At 46.6% G+C, this 19,551-nt stretch overlaps 1 protein-coding gene across 6 annotated transcripts in view; it reads left to right on the top strand.

Moving 5' to 3' along the window:
- The window catches only part of LOC102936292 (UDP-glucuronosyltransferase 2A1), a 46,676-nt gene that overhangs the window by 23,327 nt on the left and 3,798 nt on the right, over positions 1–19,551 (top strand). For 2 of the 6 annotated variants that reach the window (XM_027826596.3, XM_027826595.3), the window contains 4 exons: positions 10,350–10,498; positions 16,395–16,526; positions 17,216–17,303; positions 18,663–18,882. In XM_027826596.3, coding sequence (XP_027682397.2) covers positions 10,350–10,498; positions 16,395–16,526; positions 17,216–17,303; positions 18,663–18,882 — 589 coding nt within the window. Of the gene's footprint in view, positions 1–130; positions 285–1,334; positions 1,987–10,349; positions 10,499–16,394; positions 16,527–17,215; positions 17,304–18,662; positions 18,883–19,551 lie in introns of those variants that run through there. The other 4 variants (XM_037896606.2, XM_027826597.3, XM_043544428.1 and 1 more) reach the window with 4 other exon arrangements.

Raw genomic sequence — 19,551 nt, 5'->3', positions numbered from 1 at the left:
GACTGGAGTGGCAACTACAAAGAGTCTGGACAGTCTGGAGTTGCAACACTCCCAGTTTGCAATAGTAAGACAGATCAGTGAGGTGATCAGCAACTTGACTGCCATAGACCAGAAGGTTTTCTATGAATTAGTGGAGACCAAACGAACTCTGGCCAATTTGGAACTTGCTAACAGAGATGAGCTGCAGCAAGGACTTCAGGATCTGAGAAATCACCTTGAAAAGAAAATCAAAGGGTTACAGACTACAGTGAAAGGTGGCCGCCTGGATGAGCTTGAGGAGTTGGGTAAGACCAGACATTAATGATAAATGCCAAGAAAAGGTGTCTTACAAATTCTTTAGGTGGAAATTTCCTTTAAAAATGTGGCTCAGGTAAAACAAATATTCACTGCAAACAAGTAGCTGAAGTAAAAGGTGCCTATGCAGAGAAGTAGCTGTTTCAGTTTGTCATATGCCTAAACCGTGCCAGAGACAAGTTATTTGTTGGCATCATGATAGAGGCAGTTTAAACTGTTTGAGTTTGTGAGATGGGTGGAGTTCTGAGAACACCCCACAGAGACGGCATTTGCCCTCAAGCAAGATAACGAGGAAGCTGGGTGTTTGCCAGCTACCTGCTCTGAGAATGGAAACTTCAACTCCCACAGGTTAATTGGTTGATCCAAAAATGGCATTCCCTGAGTTGCTGAAGAGAACACTGAGCAGAGAGGCCTGGTTCCTCACCACCTTCCCTCTTAAAGATAAAAACAGGCGCTCATGTTCAAGGCTGTGAGTGTGTGATGGCTGCTCTGACCTAGATGCACTAGCAGTATCGCGCTGGGCATTGAATGCAAAAAGCTCTGGCCCTGATTGTGCCCCAGTGATCCATGAGTAGGGCAGGCGAGGTGGTAAGGGTGATGCAGAGTTTCCCGTGAAAAGATAATATAGTGATCCATGCCCTATCATCCAAGGATGTATCGTTCTCTTCTCCTTGGAAAGAGGCCTCAGCTACATCCACAGCCACCTTCTCCACACAGTGCATTACAACAGTTGTCCTGCAGAGGAAACAGAGCCTTCTCCTGTAGGAGAATCCTAGGCGATCCACGACAGAGTTTGGTACTTGCTGAGCCTGTCCCCACCCACATATGGTAGTTTTGCATTGAAATGACCTTATATGAAGATTGGAGTGTTCAGGATCCAGTCTTTGTGGGCCGTGCTTAGAAGTGTTTACACCGTGGACTTTGGAACTGAACTGAGTTCCAATGAGAGTTGCAGACGTGCAGCCATGATTCTGAAGAAGTGGCTTTTGCTGGTGCTGTGGGTTCACATGAGCTGCTGGGGCTCAGGATCATGTGGGAAGGTGCTGGTCTGGCCCACTGATGGCAGTCACTGGCTCAACATAAAACTGGTGCTGGAGGAACTCTCCCTTCGGGGCCACGATGTGACTGTGCTGGTGCCTTCAGCAAGTTTGTTCGTCAATTACAATGAGTCCTCTTCCCCAATTGACTTTGAGGTCCTGCCGGTGCCCTTTACTAAGCAGACCGTGGAAGCCCTGTTGGAGAACTTCCTGCATCTGTGGTTGTACGAGCTTCCCAATCTATCCTACTGGGAGATCATGTTGAAAATGAAAGAATCCATTGAAGTCTTTATCAAGATGTCAAAGCAGACCTGTGACAGTGTCGTGCTGAACCCCGGGCTGATAGCAAAGCTTCGGCAAGCGGGGTTTGATGTCCTAATCTCAGACCCTCTTTCTCCGGGCGGTGAGCTGATAGCAGAGTTTCTTGAAATCCCTTTTGTCTATACTTTCCGATTCTCTGAAGGGAACACAGTGGAGCGGCTGTGTGGGGGGCTTCCAGCCCCACCTTCGTACGTACCTGCCAGCACGGGGAGACTGACGGACAGGATGTCCTTCATGGAGAGATTGGAAAACATGCTCTTTTATGCTCTTCAGGATGTTCTGTTTCACCAGGTTTTGTGGAGAGAATGGAATCAGTACTACAGCGATGTTTTAGGTAAGACTGCTCTTGTTTGCCATGATTGTGTCTATACCATAACATCAAAAATGTAGGGCTGCATTTTCTAAAAGGAAGGCTAATCCAGTGGGTAGGGTGCTACCCTGGGGCTCCAGACACCTTGCTTCAACTTCATGGTCTGTCACACATTTCCTGGGTGACCTTGGGCAAGTTACATAGGACTTGTCTGTAGGTAAGTTGTACTGCGTTAGCGATACCATTGTAGCTAAAATGGTACCACCCCTGGAGTGAGGAGGGATGTGTTAAGGTGTTTATAGCAGCATCGCCTTTTCCCATGTGGAAAGGGGAATAAGTTATGAGTACAAGGCACATTTCAGTCAACATCACTGAGTCCACATTAGAGATTATACTGGTATAGCTATTTTGTTTTGTTTTTTTTAAAAAAAAAAAACACCCAAAACAGACCTTCATGGAAATCAATGTACTGGTTAAAAACAAACAAACACAAAATACCTGTTTAGACAAGGCCTCGGTCTCTTTCTGCTTCAGTTCCCTATCTGTATATGGGGATACTAGGACTGCATTACCTCACAGGGTGTTGTCAGGACAAATACAGTTAACATTGTGAGGTGCTGGTCAGATAAATACTCTCATAGGTTGGGTTAAACCTTGTTGAAACTGGTGGGTGTATCAGTGCCCCTCATTCTGGATAAATGTAAAAATAAAAATATATAATAATTCAACTTCTTTATGGAACCAGATAGCTGAAACAGTTAGGGGCCTCTGCCCAAAACAAAGTCACATGCAAGGCTGGAGTAGGAGTTGTCATGTGACCCACAGTGTTCCTCTGTGATCTGATAACAGTCTTGGGGGCAGGGGATTCACTGGATTGGATTGTGTCAGAGAAGCAGATGAACATACCAGAGAAGCTAGGAGAAAAGGAACAGAAAGCCAAGGAGACAGCTGAACAAGCCCTGGGACTGGGAGAATGGCCCCTAGGGGGAAAAAAGCTTCTATAGCGAGCTTTTTTGAGCAGAGTGCTGGCTGGAAGACACTGCCTCCTGCTGTCTGATTCCTCCTGTGTTGAAGGAAACAGGGCTTTGTGTACTCTTTACAAGTAAACAGGATTGCTTCACAGATACCTGTCTCCGTTCTCAATTTCTCTTGCTAACGGAAACAACCCACAGGACCCTGAACTTTGGTTAACCGTTCAGGACAAAACATGGGATCCAGTTTTCAGGGAGAGAGCTTGTGAGCTGGCCTTTCTGTTGAACCAAGATGGACCAGATAATGGAAGTGCTCAGAGAAATCGAGGCTGGACAAAAGAAAGTATAACAAGGCCTAAAACAAGAGGAGACTTTGCAAAAGGAATTAAAGCAGCATCTAGAGTCTTTCCAGAATAGCCTGAGGGATGAATTGCAGGTAGAGGTGAAATCTCGACTGGAGTGGCAACTACAAAGAGTCTGGACAGTCTGGAGTTGCAACACTCCCAGTTTGCAAAGCGGGGTTTGATGTCCTAATCTCAGACCCTCTTTTGCCGGGCGGTGAGCTGATAGCAGAGTTGCTTGAAATTCCTTTTGTCTATACTTTCCGGTTCTCTGAAGGGAACACAGTGGAGCGCTGTGTGGGGGGCTTCCAGCCCCACCTTTGTACGTACCTGCCAGCACGGGGGGACTGACGGACAGGATGTCCTTCATAGAGAAGACGACAAACTTGCTGCTTTATGTTTACCATGATGTGTTTTTCTTGCATTTCTGGGTGGATGAGTGGAATCCGTATTACAGTGATGTCTTAGGTGAGACAGTGACTGGACAGACATAGCTTTTTTGCCCAGGCCAAGACTTTAGAAATTGGAGCCCTCAAGTTAGGAACTGAATTTAGGTGCCTAAGTGGCCTGCTTTTTCAAGAGAACTGAGCATCTTCACCTCCAAAGCCAGATACAAATATTGAAAGAAATTTTAGATGTAAATTTATTTTCACTGTTTGATCAATTTTTGCATTTCTCTGAGCTGGGACAATTAGTTTTATAAAAGTTTCTAATACATTTCACTTCCTGGTTTTCCCATGTGAGCACAGTCCTGCAGGGACCACAGAGGATTCCTTAAGGATAAGTTGTTTACATTTTAAATGAAATTTAACATCATAGAAACATTTTTACTGATCCTAGGTTTTGTAGAAACTTGTGTTCAGAAAGCCTAAAGTGTCAGCCAAACATGTCCTGGAACGTGGGCACAGTCCTGCTCCCTTTTTAATAAACAGGAGCTAAGCTTTACCACTGATCTCCAATAAACTGCCTCTGCATTCTTAGTCCCATTTCCCTGGGAAGTATCTAAATGAGGCCCGGGTCAAAGTTAAGCCCCCAATTCAGTGAAGTATCCCTACTCAGGAAGGGTGCTTAAGCATGTAATTTAACTTGAAGACAGTGGAACCTAAGCACATGCTTACATGCTTTCCTGAATTGGGGCCAGATTGTGATGATATCTTAATTACCTTGTATATTATAAGAATAATGTTTGTTTATTATATGGGTGATGTAAGAGGTGTGATCTTAAATACTCATTTCCTTGCTCGTAAGTGCTTGAGTTTTGTAATTGACATGAGAGGTAAGACCACTGCTCTCAGATGGCAACCTGATGACTTGATCCTGCAAAGACGAGGACCATGTGCTAGTTCCAGTGCAGTGAACAGGTAAAATTTTCAAGCACATTGAAGTCCCATTTTTGAAAGTGACTAAGGAATCGATTGGCAAAGGGAATTCAGGCGCCTAGCAGGATTTACAAAAGTGCCTCCATGAGTTTGTCCCTTTGAGTTTCAATGGGAATTAAACACCTAACCTGCCTAGGCACATCTGTAAATTCCACACTGCCACCTAGCTGCATCTTTAGGCACTTAAATACCTTTGAAAATCTAACCCTAAGACACTTAAGATATGTCTACACTCCAGTTAAAAACCCATGGCTGTTCCATGCCATCTGATTTGGGCTTGCAGGGGCTGTGGGGCTGTTTAAGTGCAGTGTAGGTGTTTGGGCTCGGGCTGGAGCCTGGGCTGTAGAGTCCTGTGAGGTGGGAGCTTTTGAAGTTTTTGCGAATTGAGACAACTTCCTTGGGTAAATTTGTATGTGCAGGCTTGAGGCCTACACTGGCGAGGCATGCATGAGCAGCACATCCTGCATTTCCTCTCAACATCTGTAAAAAGTGATCAATGATCAGAGCAAATTAAGGATCAGACAGAAGGCAGCCAATCATAGAATATCAGGGTTGGAAGGGACCTCAGGAGGTCATCTAGTCCAACCACCTGGTCAAAGCAGGACCAATCCCCAACTAAATCATCCCAGCCAGGGCTTTGTCAAGCCTGACCTTAAAAACTTCAAAGGAAGTAGATTCCACCACCTTCCTAGGTAACGCATTCCAGTGTTTCACCACCCTCCTAGTGGAAAAACTTTTTCCTAATAGCCAACCTAAACCTCCCCTACTGCAACTTGAGACCATTACTCCTCGTTCTGTCATCTGCTACCACTGAGAACAGGCTAGACCCATCCTCTTTGGAACCCCCTTTCAGGTAGTTGAAAGCAGCTATCAATCCCCTCCTCATTCTTCTCTTCCGCAGACTAAACAATCCCAGTTCCCTCAGCTTCTCCTCATAAGTCATGTGTTCCAGTCCCCTAATCATTTTTGTTGCCCTCCGTGGGATGTTTTCCAATTTTTTTCACATCCTTCTGGTAGCGTGGGGCCCAAAACTGGATACAGTACTCCAGATGAGGCCTCACCAATGTCGAATAGAGGGGAATGATCACATCCCTCTATCTGCTGGCAGTGCCCCTACTTATACATCCCAAAATGCCACTGGCCTTCTTGGCAACAAGGGCACACTATTGACTCATATCCAGCTTCTCATCAACTGTCACCCCTAGGTCCTTTTCTGCAGAACTGCTGCCTAGCCATTCGGTGCCTAGTCTGTAGCGGTGCGGGGATTCTTCCATCCTAAGTGCAGACTCTGCACTTGTCCTTGTTGAACCTCATCAGATTTCTTTTGGCCTAATCCTCCAATTTGTCTAGGTCACTCTGGACCCTATCCCTACCCTCCAGCGTATCTACCTCTCCTCCCAGTTTAGTGTCATCTGCAAACTTGCTGGGGGTGCAATCCATGCCATCCTCCAGATCATTAATGAAGTTATTGAACAAAACCGGCCCCAGGACCGACCATTGGGGCACTCCACTTGATACAAGTTGCCAGCTAGACATGGAGCCATTGATCACTACCCCTTGGCTGACAATCTAGCCAGCTTTCTATCCACCGTATAGTCCATTCATCCAGCCCATACTTCTTTAACTTGCTGGCAAGAATACTGTGGGAGACCGTGTCAAAAGCTTTGCTAAAGTCAAGAACAACATGTCCACCGCTTTTCCCTCATCCACAGAGCCAGTTATCTTGTCATAGAAGGCAATTAGATTAGTCAGGCATAACTTGCCCTTGGTGAATCCATGCTGACTGTTCCTGATCATTTTCCTCTCCTCTAAGTGCTTCAGAATTGATTCCTTGAGGACCTACTCCATGATTTTTCCAGGGACTGAGGTGAGGCTGACTGGCCTGTAGTTCCCAGGATCCTCCTCCTTCCCTTTTTTAAAGATGGGCACTACATTAGCCTTTTTCCAGTCATCCAGGACCTCCCCCAATTGCCACCAGTTTTCAAAGATAATGGCCAATGGCTCTGCAATCACATCCGCCAATTCTTTTAGCACTCTTGGTTTCAGCGCATCCGGCCTCATGGACTTGTGCTCGTCCAGCTTTTCTAAATAGTCCCGAACCACTTCTTTCTCCACAGAGGGCTGGTCACCTCCTCCCCATGCTGTGCTGCCCAGTGCAGTAGTCTGGGAGCTGACCTTGTTTGTGAAGAGAGAGGCAAAAAAAGCATTGAGTACATTAGCTTTTTCCACATCCTCTGTCACTAGGTTGCCTCCCTCATTCAGTAAGGGGCCTACACTTTCCTTGACTTTCTTCTTGTTGCTAACATACCTGAAGAAACCCTTCTTGTTACTCTTAACATCTCTTGCTAGCTGCAACTCCAAGTGTGATTTGGCCTTCCTGATTTCACTCCTGTATGCCTGAGCAATATTTTTATACTCTTCCCTTGTCATTTGTCCAGTCTTCCACTTCTTGTAAGCTTCTTTTTTGTGTTTAAGATCAGCAAGGATTTCACTGTTAAGCCAAGCTGGTCGCCTACCATATTTACTATTCTTTCTACACATCGGGATGGTTTGTCCCTGTGACCTCAATAAGGATTCTTTAAAATACAGCCAGCTCTCCTTGGCTCCTTTCCCCCTCATGTTTGACTCCCTCAGGAAATTGACAGGCAGCATCCCCTGGGAGAATGAGTCTGCTTTTCTGAAGTCCAGGGTCTGTATTCAGCTGCTCTCCTTTCTTCCTTGTGTCAGGATTCTGAACTCGACCATCTCATGGCCACTGCCTCCCAGGTTCCCCTCCACTTTTGCTTCCCCTACTAATTCTTCTCGGTTTGTGAGCAGCAGGTCAAGAAGAGCTCTGCCCCTAGTTGGTTCCTCCAGCACTTGCACCAGGAAATTGTCCCCTACACTTTCCAAAAACTTTCTGGATTGTCTGTGCATCGCTGTATTGCTCTCCCAGCAGATATCAGGGTGATTGAAGTCTCCCATCAGAACCAGGGCCTGCGATCTAGTAACTTCTGCGAGTTGCTGGAAGAAAGCCTCGTCCACCTCATCTCCCTGGTCCGGTGGTCTATAGCAGACTCCCGCCATGACATCACCCTTGTTGCTCACACTTCTAAACTTAATCCAGAGACTCTCAGGTTTTTCTGCAGTTTTCATACCAGGGCTCTGAGCAGTCATACCGCTCTCTTACATACAATGCAAGTCCCCCACCTTTTCTGCCCTGCCTGTCCTTCCTGAACAGTTTATATCCATCCATGACAGTACTCCAGTCATGTGAGTTATCCCACCAAGTCTCTGTTATTCCAATCACATCATAATTCCTTGACTGTGCCAGGACTTCCAGTTCTCCCTGCTTGTTTCCCAGGCTTCTCGCATTTGTGTATAGGCACTTGAGAGAACTCGCTGATTGTCCCTCTTTCTCAGTATGAGGCAGGAGCCCTTCCCTCTCGTGCTCTCCTGCTTGTGCTTCCTCCCGGTCTCCCACGTCCCCACTTACCTCAGGGCTTTGGTCTCCTTCCCCTGGTGAACCTAGTTTAAAGCCCTCCTATTTAGGTTAGCCAGCCTGCTTGCCAAGATGCTCTTCCCTCTCTTCGTTAGGTGGAGCCCATCTCTGCCTAGCACTCCTCCTTCTTGGAACACCATCCCATGGTCAAAGAATCCAAAGCCTTCTCTCTGACACCACCTGTGTAGCCATTCATTGACTTCCACAATTCGACGGTCTCTACCCAGGCCTTTTCCTTCCACGGAGAGGATGGACGAGAACACCACTTGTGCCTCAAACTCCTTTATCCTTCTTCCCAGAGCCACATAGTGTGCAGTGATCCGCTCAAGGTCATTCTTGGCAGTATCATTGGTGTCCGCGTGGAGAAGCAGGAAGGGGTAGCGATCCGAGGGCTTGATGAGTCTCGGCAGTCTCTCCGTCACATCGTGAATCCTAGCTCCTGGCAAGCAGCAGACTTCTCGGTTTTCCCGGTCGGGGCAGCACATAGATGACTCAGTCCCCCTGAGGAGAGAGTCCCCGACCACCACCACCCGCATCCTTCTCTTGGGAGCGGTGGTCTTGGAACCCCTATCCCTAGGAGAGTGCATCTCATGCCTTCCAATCGGCGGAGTCTCCTTCTGTTCCCTTCCCTAAGATGTATCATCTAGTCTACTCTCCGCATTAGCACCTGTGGAGAGAACATGAAAACGGTTGCTTACTTGTATATGCGTTGCTGGTACCCTAACCCCTAGGCCAGTGGCCCTCCCAACCAAGTCCCTGACCCTTGCAGGGCCTTAGTTAACCCATCTGAAAAAGATAAGGTTACTCACAATGTTGTATATATCTGTAGATCTCAACACACTTTAAAGATGTGGGTAAGCCCAATAGAACTCTTGGCCCAGCAAAGTACAGATGTACAGATGATTTGAGAGGTCTTTATAGTGTTGTCAGCTGTGGGCTGTTTTCCAGACTGTGTCTATGCAGAAATGAGAGCAAATGCCTCTATGATTATCAGCTACCCAGCAGGGGAGCAGTTTGCTGGGACTGCTGTTGAATTTATTGGCTCCTTTAGCAGAACAGTCAGGCACCCGGGACAGGATTTGGTTCTTGCAGAGTCTTCCCTGCCTTCCCACCACTCCCTGTCTCCAGTTAGGTGAGTTTTGTGTTCTGCAGTGAGATCAGTTGTTCAGGGCGGGGATGCCCCACGGGCTGCCTGTGGGGATGGTGTTACTAACTCGGCGTAGAGAGGCATTTAGGTCAGCTGAGCCAAATTTAAATGAAGACACTTCCACACTTGGGTTGATGCAAGGCAGCTTAAATTGACCTAACCGTGTAGTGTAGACCAGGCCTGAGTACCTTTCCCAGACCTGAAGGAAAGATCTGTGTAGCTCAAAAGCTTGTCTCTCTCCCCCATAGAAGTTGGTCCAATAAAAGATATGACCTCACCCACCTTGTCTCTCTAATATCCTGGGACCAACATGGCTACAACAACACTGCATACTAACTAACCTGTGTCATGATCAAAGTTTACTGTATCAAGGTGTCATGTGGGTGTGAAAATCCTATTAGTCAGCACTGCAGCTCTGAACAGGGCGGGACATGGGGCTGCATCATTGACAATCTTCATTCCTAGCTGTGATCAACGTGATTGAGACTCATTCCTATTATTTATCAGAGAGTAGCAGCTAGAGTGTCCCCTGTGCTAAGCCCTGGACAAACGCATAATCCCTGCCCTGAAGAGTTTGCAATCTAAGGCCTGGTCTAAACACACAGTTGTCGTGATTCAGCTAAAGGTGTAACTTTATACCAATTTAGTTAAACCTCTGTAACTTTGTGGAGCCACTTATATATGTAAAGTGAATCAGTTGAAGTGTACAGGCACCAGTTCAACTGAGAGATCTGACTAAAACAAGTTATAAGAAAGTCCCAGACACACAGTTGCACCATTTGAACAAACCCAATTTAAGGTAAATCAGTGAAGCTGCAGTGTGTCAGACTGAAGGATGGGAGGGGAAAGAGAGTTGAGGTCACCTGCCCAAGGTCATGCAATAGGTCAGTGGCAGAGGTGTGATAAAACCCAGGTCTCCTGAGTCCCAGTTCTGTTCACTAGGCCATGCTGCACTGAACAGTGTCCAGGAGTGCCAGGTCTCAGATGTAGGGCTGGTATGTTTCAACAGACTATGAGCAAGACTGCTCCCTCCTGGGCTAATTTTAACTCCCGATCTTTTGCTTGCAGGAAGGCCCACGACGCTGTGTGAAACGATGGGCAAAGCAGAGATGTGGCTGATCCGAACGTACTGGGATTTTGAATTCCCTCGCCCTTTCCTGCCTAACTTTGAGTTTGTTGGGGGACTCCACTGCAAGCCTGCAAAGCCTTTACCTGAGGTACCTTAATACGCTCCCTTGGTCTCGTCATCTGCCCATCAGATCAACAGCTGTTTGTTTCTCTGATTTCCACATGCAGAGTATGCCATATCCTGAGACGCTTGCTGAGAACAATGTCAGCTTTGGGCAAGAGAAATCTTATGCATCACTGCAATGTTGGATGATGCTCCATTGCGGATTGAAAATACAGGGCCAGTTCCAGAGCTGTGCTGATTTACACCAGCTCAGGAGCTGACCTGTAGTCAATTACCTGTCTGCCTGCTGGTGGGACAAGGTGGGTGAGGTAATATATTTTATTGGACCAACTTCTGTTGGCGAGAGAGACAAACTTTCCAGCCACACACGGCTCTTCTTCAGGTCTGGGAAACAGAAAGAGTCACAGCTAAATGCAAGGTGGAACAGATTGTTTAGCATAAGTAACTACCGCATTTCAAGTGACCATTTGAGGTGAAGTGGCCTGTTAACATCTCTCCAGTGATAGGGAGGAAAGGAAGGGGGAGAGGGGGTCATTTAGGAGGTTACAGATTGTTGCAATAAGCCATAAATCCAGTGTCTCTGTTCAGTCCATGGTTTTTAGTGTCTAGCAGAGTAATGAATTTAAGCTCCCAGGCTCGTCTTTTGAAAGTATTGGGCAGGTTTCTTTTGAGGATGAGGACTGAGAGCACAGATATGGAGTGATTGTTCTGTGAAAAATGTTCACCCACAGGGGACGGGGTGTTTTTGTCTTTTATCATTTTCCTGTGTGAGTTCATTTGAGGGTGTAGCGATTATCTGGTTTCACCCCCGTAGCTGTTGTTGAGGTATTTAGTGCACTGGATGAGGTACACCACGTGTTGTGATAGGCATGTGTAAGACCCACCTGTGGATCCTTACGGGGGGAGGTGGTAGTTAAGGCGTAGCAGTAGTGAATCTAGTGCTCAGCTTAAAAAATAAAAACCTCAGGACCATGTCAGATCATATTATTAGTTGAACATAAGTTTTAATTAATTCTAAGGAGCAAGTATCAGTTTAAATGCTGAAATATGCTATGGAAAACAGCAGTGGGGTAGGCCAAAATAATCAGAAAAGCAACAGCACTGTAAAAGTCTCGGCCATGACTCGCCAAAACGACCAATGATCTTGGGTGTCGAGATTTTTATTTTTATTTTGGTTCTCAATTGAGACACTTTGAAGGAGCCTGATCTTTCTGAATGTGCTGAGCATCTGCCTTTTAAGATGTCTCGAGCTAGGCTCCCAAACGCTGAGGCAGCCAAACTCACGAGTCGCTTTTGAAAATCTGGGCTGTAGTTCTTGGACGTGTGCCTATCTTTTCAATGACTTGGCCACTTCTTGGGGTTCAGACCTGATGTCCGTTCCAGGAGCACTTCCAATTCAAGAGGACAAATGTCTCCGTTGGTGGTGGAGACTGGGAAAAATGGAGCTATGGGTATTTATATTGCTCTCCTGTGACTTCAAGGCTTTTGTTGCATATCTGTCAAAGCTTCCTTAACTGGCATTCTTCCATCAGCTGTCTCTGAGTAACTAGTGAAATGACAGCTGTTGTTCTGAGTCTCAGAATAATGATATTGTGGTGGTATCACAACGTCTCTTCTCCTTCATGCATGTGCTTTACCATGAAGTCAAGGGAAATGTATCATTTAGATCTGAAGACAATCTTCCTCTGGGGCAATGGGATCTGATGGACAGGGTGCAATTATCTGGCCTTGGAAACTCATGGACCCTCCAGTATTTCAGGGGTGTCCTTCGGTGGGATATTGCTGCTGTGCCCGTGGGCCAGGACCCTGATGGCCTGTTGGGATCCTATAGTTTACTGAACACGTTTCTGATCTGTGGTCCATACCTGGTGCTGGCTACTGAGCTAGCTAGTTGTGTTGGGTTGAAATTCCAAGGTTCAGATGACTAGGCCCTGGTTCTTCTAAAAACCCTCTCTCTCCATGATCCACCTTGGCCTGAACATGAGAGGAGCTCACGGGAGCTGCAGGCAAGGCATTCTCAATGTAGGCCACCATCCCTAGAACCAGCTGCAGCCACGAATCTGTCTGACTCTGGCTAATTACAAACGGCAGGTATTAAACTATCCATGGGGAACTAGTCTTCTGGACAGATGTAGTAGCCTCCAGAATCATGGCATGTGCTCCCTAGTTTGAGGGCAACAGATCCGTTGGTCTGCACTCTGAGAAGTGCACCCAGAAACCAGGGAGGGGTGCCTCATTGCAGGTAATACAGAAATAAGTGAATTATTAATAACAATAATGATAACGCAGCAGCTCCCAGGAAATCTGCTGAGTCAGGCAGGAGACCACAAGTCTCACTTTCCGCTGTGGTGGTGTCATTTGCCCCCGAACTGCATAGTGCAGGGAATGGGTTTGTCCTGCTGAAGTCAATGGAATCACACTAATATGTTACAGCTGAGGAGCCATCCCTCTGCCTCTAATCTTTGGAGTCTTGCTCCTGCCTTACCATGCTTTGACTTGTTAGTTGTCTTGACCCGACTGGGGGGAAACAGTTTTCCTGTCCTGGGAATCTTTGAGATTTCAAAGCTTTTCTTGTTGTGCATGAGGAGGAGACAGAGCTTTGCAACAGTGTCTTGTGAAAAACCAGAAAGACTCACTAGCCCACTCCTGGTACGCGAGAGGCCCAGGGTCAAGGCCCTGCTCTGCCTGATTTCAGACTTGAACCTGACTCTCCTGTATCAGCCCTATATCTGTATGTCTGTAATCGCGTGACCAGACATGAAAGTTGCTATATTACAACAAAAAAACTTCAAATCCAGACTCCAGCGAGAAACTGTTGAATTGGAATTCATTTGCAAATTTGATACAATTAACTTAGGCTTGAATAGAGACTGGGAGTGGCTAAGTCATTATGCAAGGTAACCTATTTCCCCTTGTTTTTTCCTACCCGCCCCCCTCCTCAGACGTTCTTGTTAAACCCTGGATTTGTGCTGGAAATGGCCCACCTTGATTATCATACACATTGTAAGGAGAGTGATCACTTTAGATAAGCTATTACCAGCAGGAGAGTGGGGTGGGAGGAGGTACTTTTTCATGCTTTGTGTGTATATAAAAAGATCTTCTACACTTTCCACAGTATGCATCCGATGAAGTGAGCTGTAGCTCACGAAAGCTTATGCTCAAATAAATTGGTTAGTCTCTAAGGTGCCACAAGTACTCCTTTTCTTTTTGTGAATACAGACTAACACGGCTGTTACTCTGAAAACTTTCTAGAGTCCATTTTTATAGGAATTTATTCCTATGCCAGTCTATGAGAATTGCTTCATCATGCTGTTGCTGAATCAATCAGCAGATGGCACATTCCTGACGGCTCCGTGCTGCCAGATGTTATCTTGTTCTTTGGTTCTCCCATCCTTGAGGCTGTTGGGTGGATTCCAGTCTGCCCTCCGGGGGTCCTCTGGTTATTTCCACTTGATGCCTTCTTCAGCCAATGGACACTGGATTCTTAGGCTGGCACCTCCCTGATCATTCAGTTATTTTCCACACCAGGCATCCATCCACATACATCCTCTATCTCTATTTTAATCACAATTGTTAACAAAGAGGGATGAATACAACAAAAGGGCGGGGAGTCTCTGGGTGCTGTTTCTGTTGTTACAGAGTATTGCTTTGAGTCTCTCTGTGTGTGTGAGTAGTTGTTGTTGTTACAAAGAATTGCTTTGAGAACAGACTCTGTCTTAGAATGTACTAACACAATTAGCAGCTTGCAAGTTTCACACGGAGAGGGAGAGAAACAGTACCAAAAACCAAGAGACCTCTTAATTAGTAATACCCTGGAATTTAAACTATGGGAAATCAAACTCATTTGTGATTTTAATACAGAACTTCTTTAATATGATCCAACATAATCCCCCTTTTGACACTAAGATTTATAATCGTCAGTGTCAATTTCTATGTAGCCTATTCAAGAGAAGGTACTGTGAGGCAATTTGAGTTTGTGATTCCAATTCATGCCACATACATGATCCTAGTGATGTATCTTAACTACAAGGTTCTGGGGCAACAGGCAAGGTGAGGCACACCCACTTTTGAGGAGTCCATTCGGTACAACCTCTAGTGTCCAATAGCTTCCCTCCCTCCCCAGCCCACTGGCTCGAGGTCCAGGGTAGCCAGAAGGATCCCATGTGTAATATGGGGAGTGGGCTAACCTTTGTGATTTTAATACAGAACTTCTTTAATATGATCCAACACTGGTATGCGAGAGGCCCAGGGTCAAGTCCCTGCTCTTCCTGATTTCAGACTTGAATCCGACTCTCCCGTATCAGCCCTATATCCACCAGGCCATTCTAGGGTTGATGTGTTGTCTCTCCCCCCCCCCACCCCCACCCCCAGTCACTGGAAAATTCCCACGCAGCTCGCCTCTGGAACAGAGGTCTCTCCCTGAAACCTGCTTGGGCTGCGTTTTAAAGAGGGATGGTTTCTAGGATTCAGTCTCAGCATTAATTGTATTCTATCAGCGCATCCACACTGCATGCTGCTTCGGCGGCATGTAGCGTACGTACCCACGCAGCCCTCTCCACATGGGTACAAGGAGCAGGGTAGACGGTGAGGGACAGCAAGGCGAGTTCCGTACAGACAAGCCTGAAGGGGGTTTGTCTGTACCCCAGTACACTTCCCGCCCCCCCCCCCCCCCCGCCCCGTCCCATGGCTCTCTACATACCCAAGCTGTGCCTCCCACATCTGTATTGCTGTTTTTAGCAGCATAACATCTGGCCGCTGGAGCCTTCGGCGGGGGGAAGCAACAGGGAAAGGTGCCAGCTGCTCCCTGCTGCACAGCTCTCCCCTCCACAGGGAAAGGCTCTGCCCATTCCCCGTGGCAGGGAAAGGCTCTGGCCGTGGGGAAAGGCTCTGGCAGGGGCGAGGCAGCAGGGACAGACTGAGCCTTTCCTTGCCGCTTCCCCTCTGCCAGAGCCCTTTCCCTGACACCGGCAGCTGTGCACTGCAGCACGGATGTGGTGCACTTTTCCCTGCAGCGTGTAGCTGCATGTACGCTACGCGCCGATGAAAGTGGTGTGTAGTGTAGACGTCGCCTGGGTCGGACAGAAATGATGGCCAGATGGAACTGCTTGGCACCAACAGCTAACAAACGCTGACGAGAAAAGCTTTGTTAAACCAAGAAAAGGAGGACTTGTGGCACCTTAGAGACTGACAAATTTATTTGAGCAGAAGCTTTCGTGAGCTACATGAATCCGATGAAGTGGGCTGTAGCTCACGAAAGCTTATGCTCAAATAAATTTGTCAGTCTCTAAGGTGCCACAAGTCCTCCTTTTCTTTTGCGAATACAGACTAACACGGCTGCTACTCTGAAACTTGTTAAACCAGTTACCACGCAATCCCTTTTTTAAAGCTAGCCAGTGGATCATTATACCTGTGTCAGGTAGATTAAAGAACCCTCTGAAATAAGAAATTTCCCCATGTAGGTGCTTAGAGACCATGATCAAATAACATTTTAGCCTTCTCTTTGATAAGCTTTGTATTTACATAAACATATGTCTCTTGCCATGTGTATTTCTATTGACTACCTTTCACCTATTTCAATCTGAAGTGCATTGAAAAGTGGGTGAGAATTTAAAGTGATAGCTTGTCATTTTAAGGGGTTTCTGCTCCTGCTTGCAGACTACTCTGTAGGGAAGCTGCGGTCAGTCTGCAAAAGAGCCAGCCTAGGGCATGGTGGATTGAGTTGTGCCTCTCTCCCTGAGGTGCCTCTGTATTTGGTTGTTGTGTGTGAGATTTCTGGCGTCTAAGGAAAAAACAGTGTTACGCTTAGACCTTTCAGGTTAGAGTATTTTGGTTTTAGTTCATAGGTGGGCCATGAACAGAACACAACCACACTGGATGGTGTGGCTGCTTTCCAAAATTAAAAGGCTCTTGTCTCTCTTCAGGAAATGGAAGAGTTTGTCCAGAGTTCAGGGGAACATGGTATCGTGGTGTTTTCTCTTGGCTCAATGGTTTACAACTTAACCGAGGAGAAAAGTAAAATGGTTGCCTTGGCCCTCAGCCAGGTTCCACAAAAGGTCAGTTTCTGTAAATGATCTGCATTCCTGCCAACAAGATCAGCAGCACTGCTGTAAAATCCCTGCTTCCCTCAGGCCACAGCTTTCAAACTGCATTGCCTAAAGGTAGGCTCTTTACTTCCACTCAATGTAAGTGCTCTGATTTTTTTCTCTCTCTCCCCCCCCTGCAGCTCCAGTTGAAATCACTGGGTTTGGGGCTTGCAAAGAAGCAGGGTTGAGTCTGAGTGGTCACAGAAATTGAATTTATAGTATTTTTCTCGTATATGACTCACTTGAACAAAACCACGTGGGGTGAGTTCCCATACCAAAATGAGGCAGTGTGGACTAGTGGATAGAGAGCAGGACTGGGTTCCATTCCTGGTTTGGCCACTGGCCTGCTGGGTGACCTTGGGCAAGTCACTTCACCACCTGTGCCTCGGTTTCCCCATCTGTACAATGGGGATAATACTGCTCTCAGAGCGCTTTGAGAGATCTAATAAATAGTATAATACCCTATTACAAAAGTGTGTAAATAACTCAAGTGCTCAAAAGAAGCCTTGCTAAACCAGGGCCTGATCTAAAGCCCATTGAAATCAATGAAAAGACTCCAGTAGACATCAGTGGGCTTTGGATCAGGCCCCAGATTGCATTGCAGTGCGATAGTGCAGCTTGAACCACAGCTCGTGTATCTTCAAACATTTTCATTCAAGGTTCTTTGGAGGTACAAAGGGAAGAAACCAGAAACTTTAGGACCCAACACTAGGATTTATGACTGGATACCCCAGAATGACCTGCTTGGTAAGACTCTGTGCTGGAAATGTTCCTAGCTGAGCTTTTCTCAGTATTGACAAGCGTGTTCCCTCCCCACTTTACTCACTTCATTTACGACAAAAAGAGACTAGATTGCCCATTATACACACAAGCTAATCCTGTAACCAAATACAGTACCTCAGAGGTCACTTGGAGGCCAGGGTATTTAGTGTGTGTTATCTAGAGAGAGGTGCTTACTCAGCCTTAATTATACCCATGATGGTAGCAGAGCAAGGATAGGCTTCACAAAGGTACTTGGCGGTTCTCAGCTGTATGGACCGAAATAGCATTGCCCATAAAACCAGAGAGATAACATTGCTTTGTCCTGGGGCAACTACCCCTGGAATCAGTGTGTGTGGCTCCCCTAACAAAAACTAGAGTAAATACAAAGAAGGGCAGCAGAAGTGATGCAAAAACTGGAGTTACACTGGGATAAACTGGAGTACTGGGAGTGAATCAGGCCCGGTAACTGGTGTGTAGCATTTAAACATAAGTACCTAGAAGGCAGCCACTGCCTTTCCCTTCTTATTTGTATTTTACTGAATCTTTTTTTACAAAAATAAGGGGACAACGGGGGTATAAATAGAGCAAAGAGTGAAGGGAGGGGAAGGAAAGGAAAGAAAGAGGGGAACGGAGGGGAAAGGAGAGTGACATCTCAGTTTCCATCTGCTAGGGATTAGTCAAAGGTTTCAAAAAGTTTAACCAATTTGAAAATACTTGGTCTGAGGTCTCTCTTCTCTGAAACGGGACCCGCTCTTTAACTGCCAGGTCAGCAGAGCCACTGAGCCAGGAATCTAGCCGAGTAATTGGAGTCGTCTGGCTAGAAGCACGGCTCTAGAAAGCCGAGCTTTCTGTGAGTTGGAGAGTTGCCCAGCTGATGGGATAGATCCCAAAGCACACATCGGGGAAGTAGTTTTTAGGGAGGTTCTGTATCTATCATCATCGTAACCCTCCTGCCTACTTCTAGCCAAAAGGATTGTGTCCCAGGGCAGCCCCAGAACATGTGAGCCAGCGTGGCTCCAGGAGACCCACTTCTCCAGCTGCATCCAGGCACTGTAACCTGTGCGGGGATCGGTGTGAATGAAATACAACTTTCTGCCGGGTCAGCCTTAATCGTAGATCAATAGCAGAGTCTGTAATGTTTTGCAAGGTATTTCCCCATTGGCTAGGGTTGAAGCATGTACATACCATTATCCATCCCTAATGCTAGTCTGGAGTAATCAGGACTAGCCCCTTGTCAAACTAATCATTATTTACCTAGTTTGTACAAAATTGTTGCCTTCTTCCCTGGAATCTGAGCATTTATGTACCCCATCGTTCCTAAACGCTTCTCTCCTCCTATTCCAGGCCACCCCAAGGCCAAAGCCTTTATTACTCACGGTGGAACCAATGGGATCTATGAAGCTATCTACCATGGGATTCCCATGGTTGGGATTCCCTTGTTCGCTGACCAGCCGGATAACATTGTTCACATGAAGGCGAAAGGAATGGCAGTCGAGCTGGATTTTAACACAATGCAAGCCCAGGATTTAATTGATGCATTGAATATGGTCATTAACAACTCCAGGTGAGTTCAGTCTCTGCCTAATGGGACAGGGTTGTAGTAGCTGTGTTGGTCCAAGGATACTATCTGAGCCTGCAGCAGCTCCTGGAAGGTGTGGTCCGGAAATCAATTTCCCTCACATTGTATTTTGTGATCTCTTTGGGAAAGATCGCTCTGAAAAGGCCTTGGAGCAGCCCCTGAGATTGTGTAGTTTTCTGCTCCCTTCTTGGAGCAAGTTTGAATGAAGTCACCCAGCCAATTTCCAATTCACACATACGACGGGCAAACTTCTTCTTGGCTAGTTTGTGACACTGAGTCTTGGCTTCCCAACTTACTACCACTGTCCATAGGGACCAAAACCCTTAGCACTGGGGGAATTCCACCCGTCTCAAGCTGTGAAACACCAGATCTGGAGGGAAAACCCTGCAAATTATCTTCCCAGAAGTATTTTTTGCAAGGGAAAATGACAACAGAAAAAGCTGGACGCTAGGAATGTCTTGTGGCGAACCCTCTGAAGAAGTCTCATTATGTAATAGCAAACTGGAGCTAGCTTATCTTTTCGGCTCACTTTAAATCTTGACTCAGGCCATGAGACTTGACTTATGTCAGCCCTCACTGCAGTTATTAAATCGCTTGTGTGCGCGCACACTTGGCTCCTTGAGTCAGCAGTGCGCGTCCTCACCAGGAGCGCTT

This window comes from Chelonia mydas, chromosome 4 (assembly GCF_015237465.2).
Source record: "Chelonia mydas isolate rCheMyd1 chromosome 4, rCheMyd1.pri.v2, whole genome shotgun sequence".
NCBI lineage: Eukaryota > Metazoa > Chordata > Testudines > Cheloniidae > Chelonia > Chelonia mydas.
This window is presented reverse-complemented; position numbering and strand designations above follow the sequence as displayed.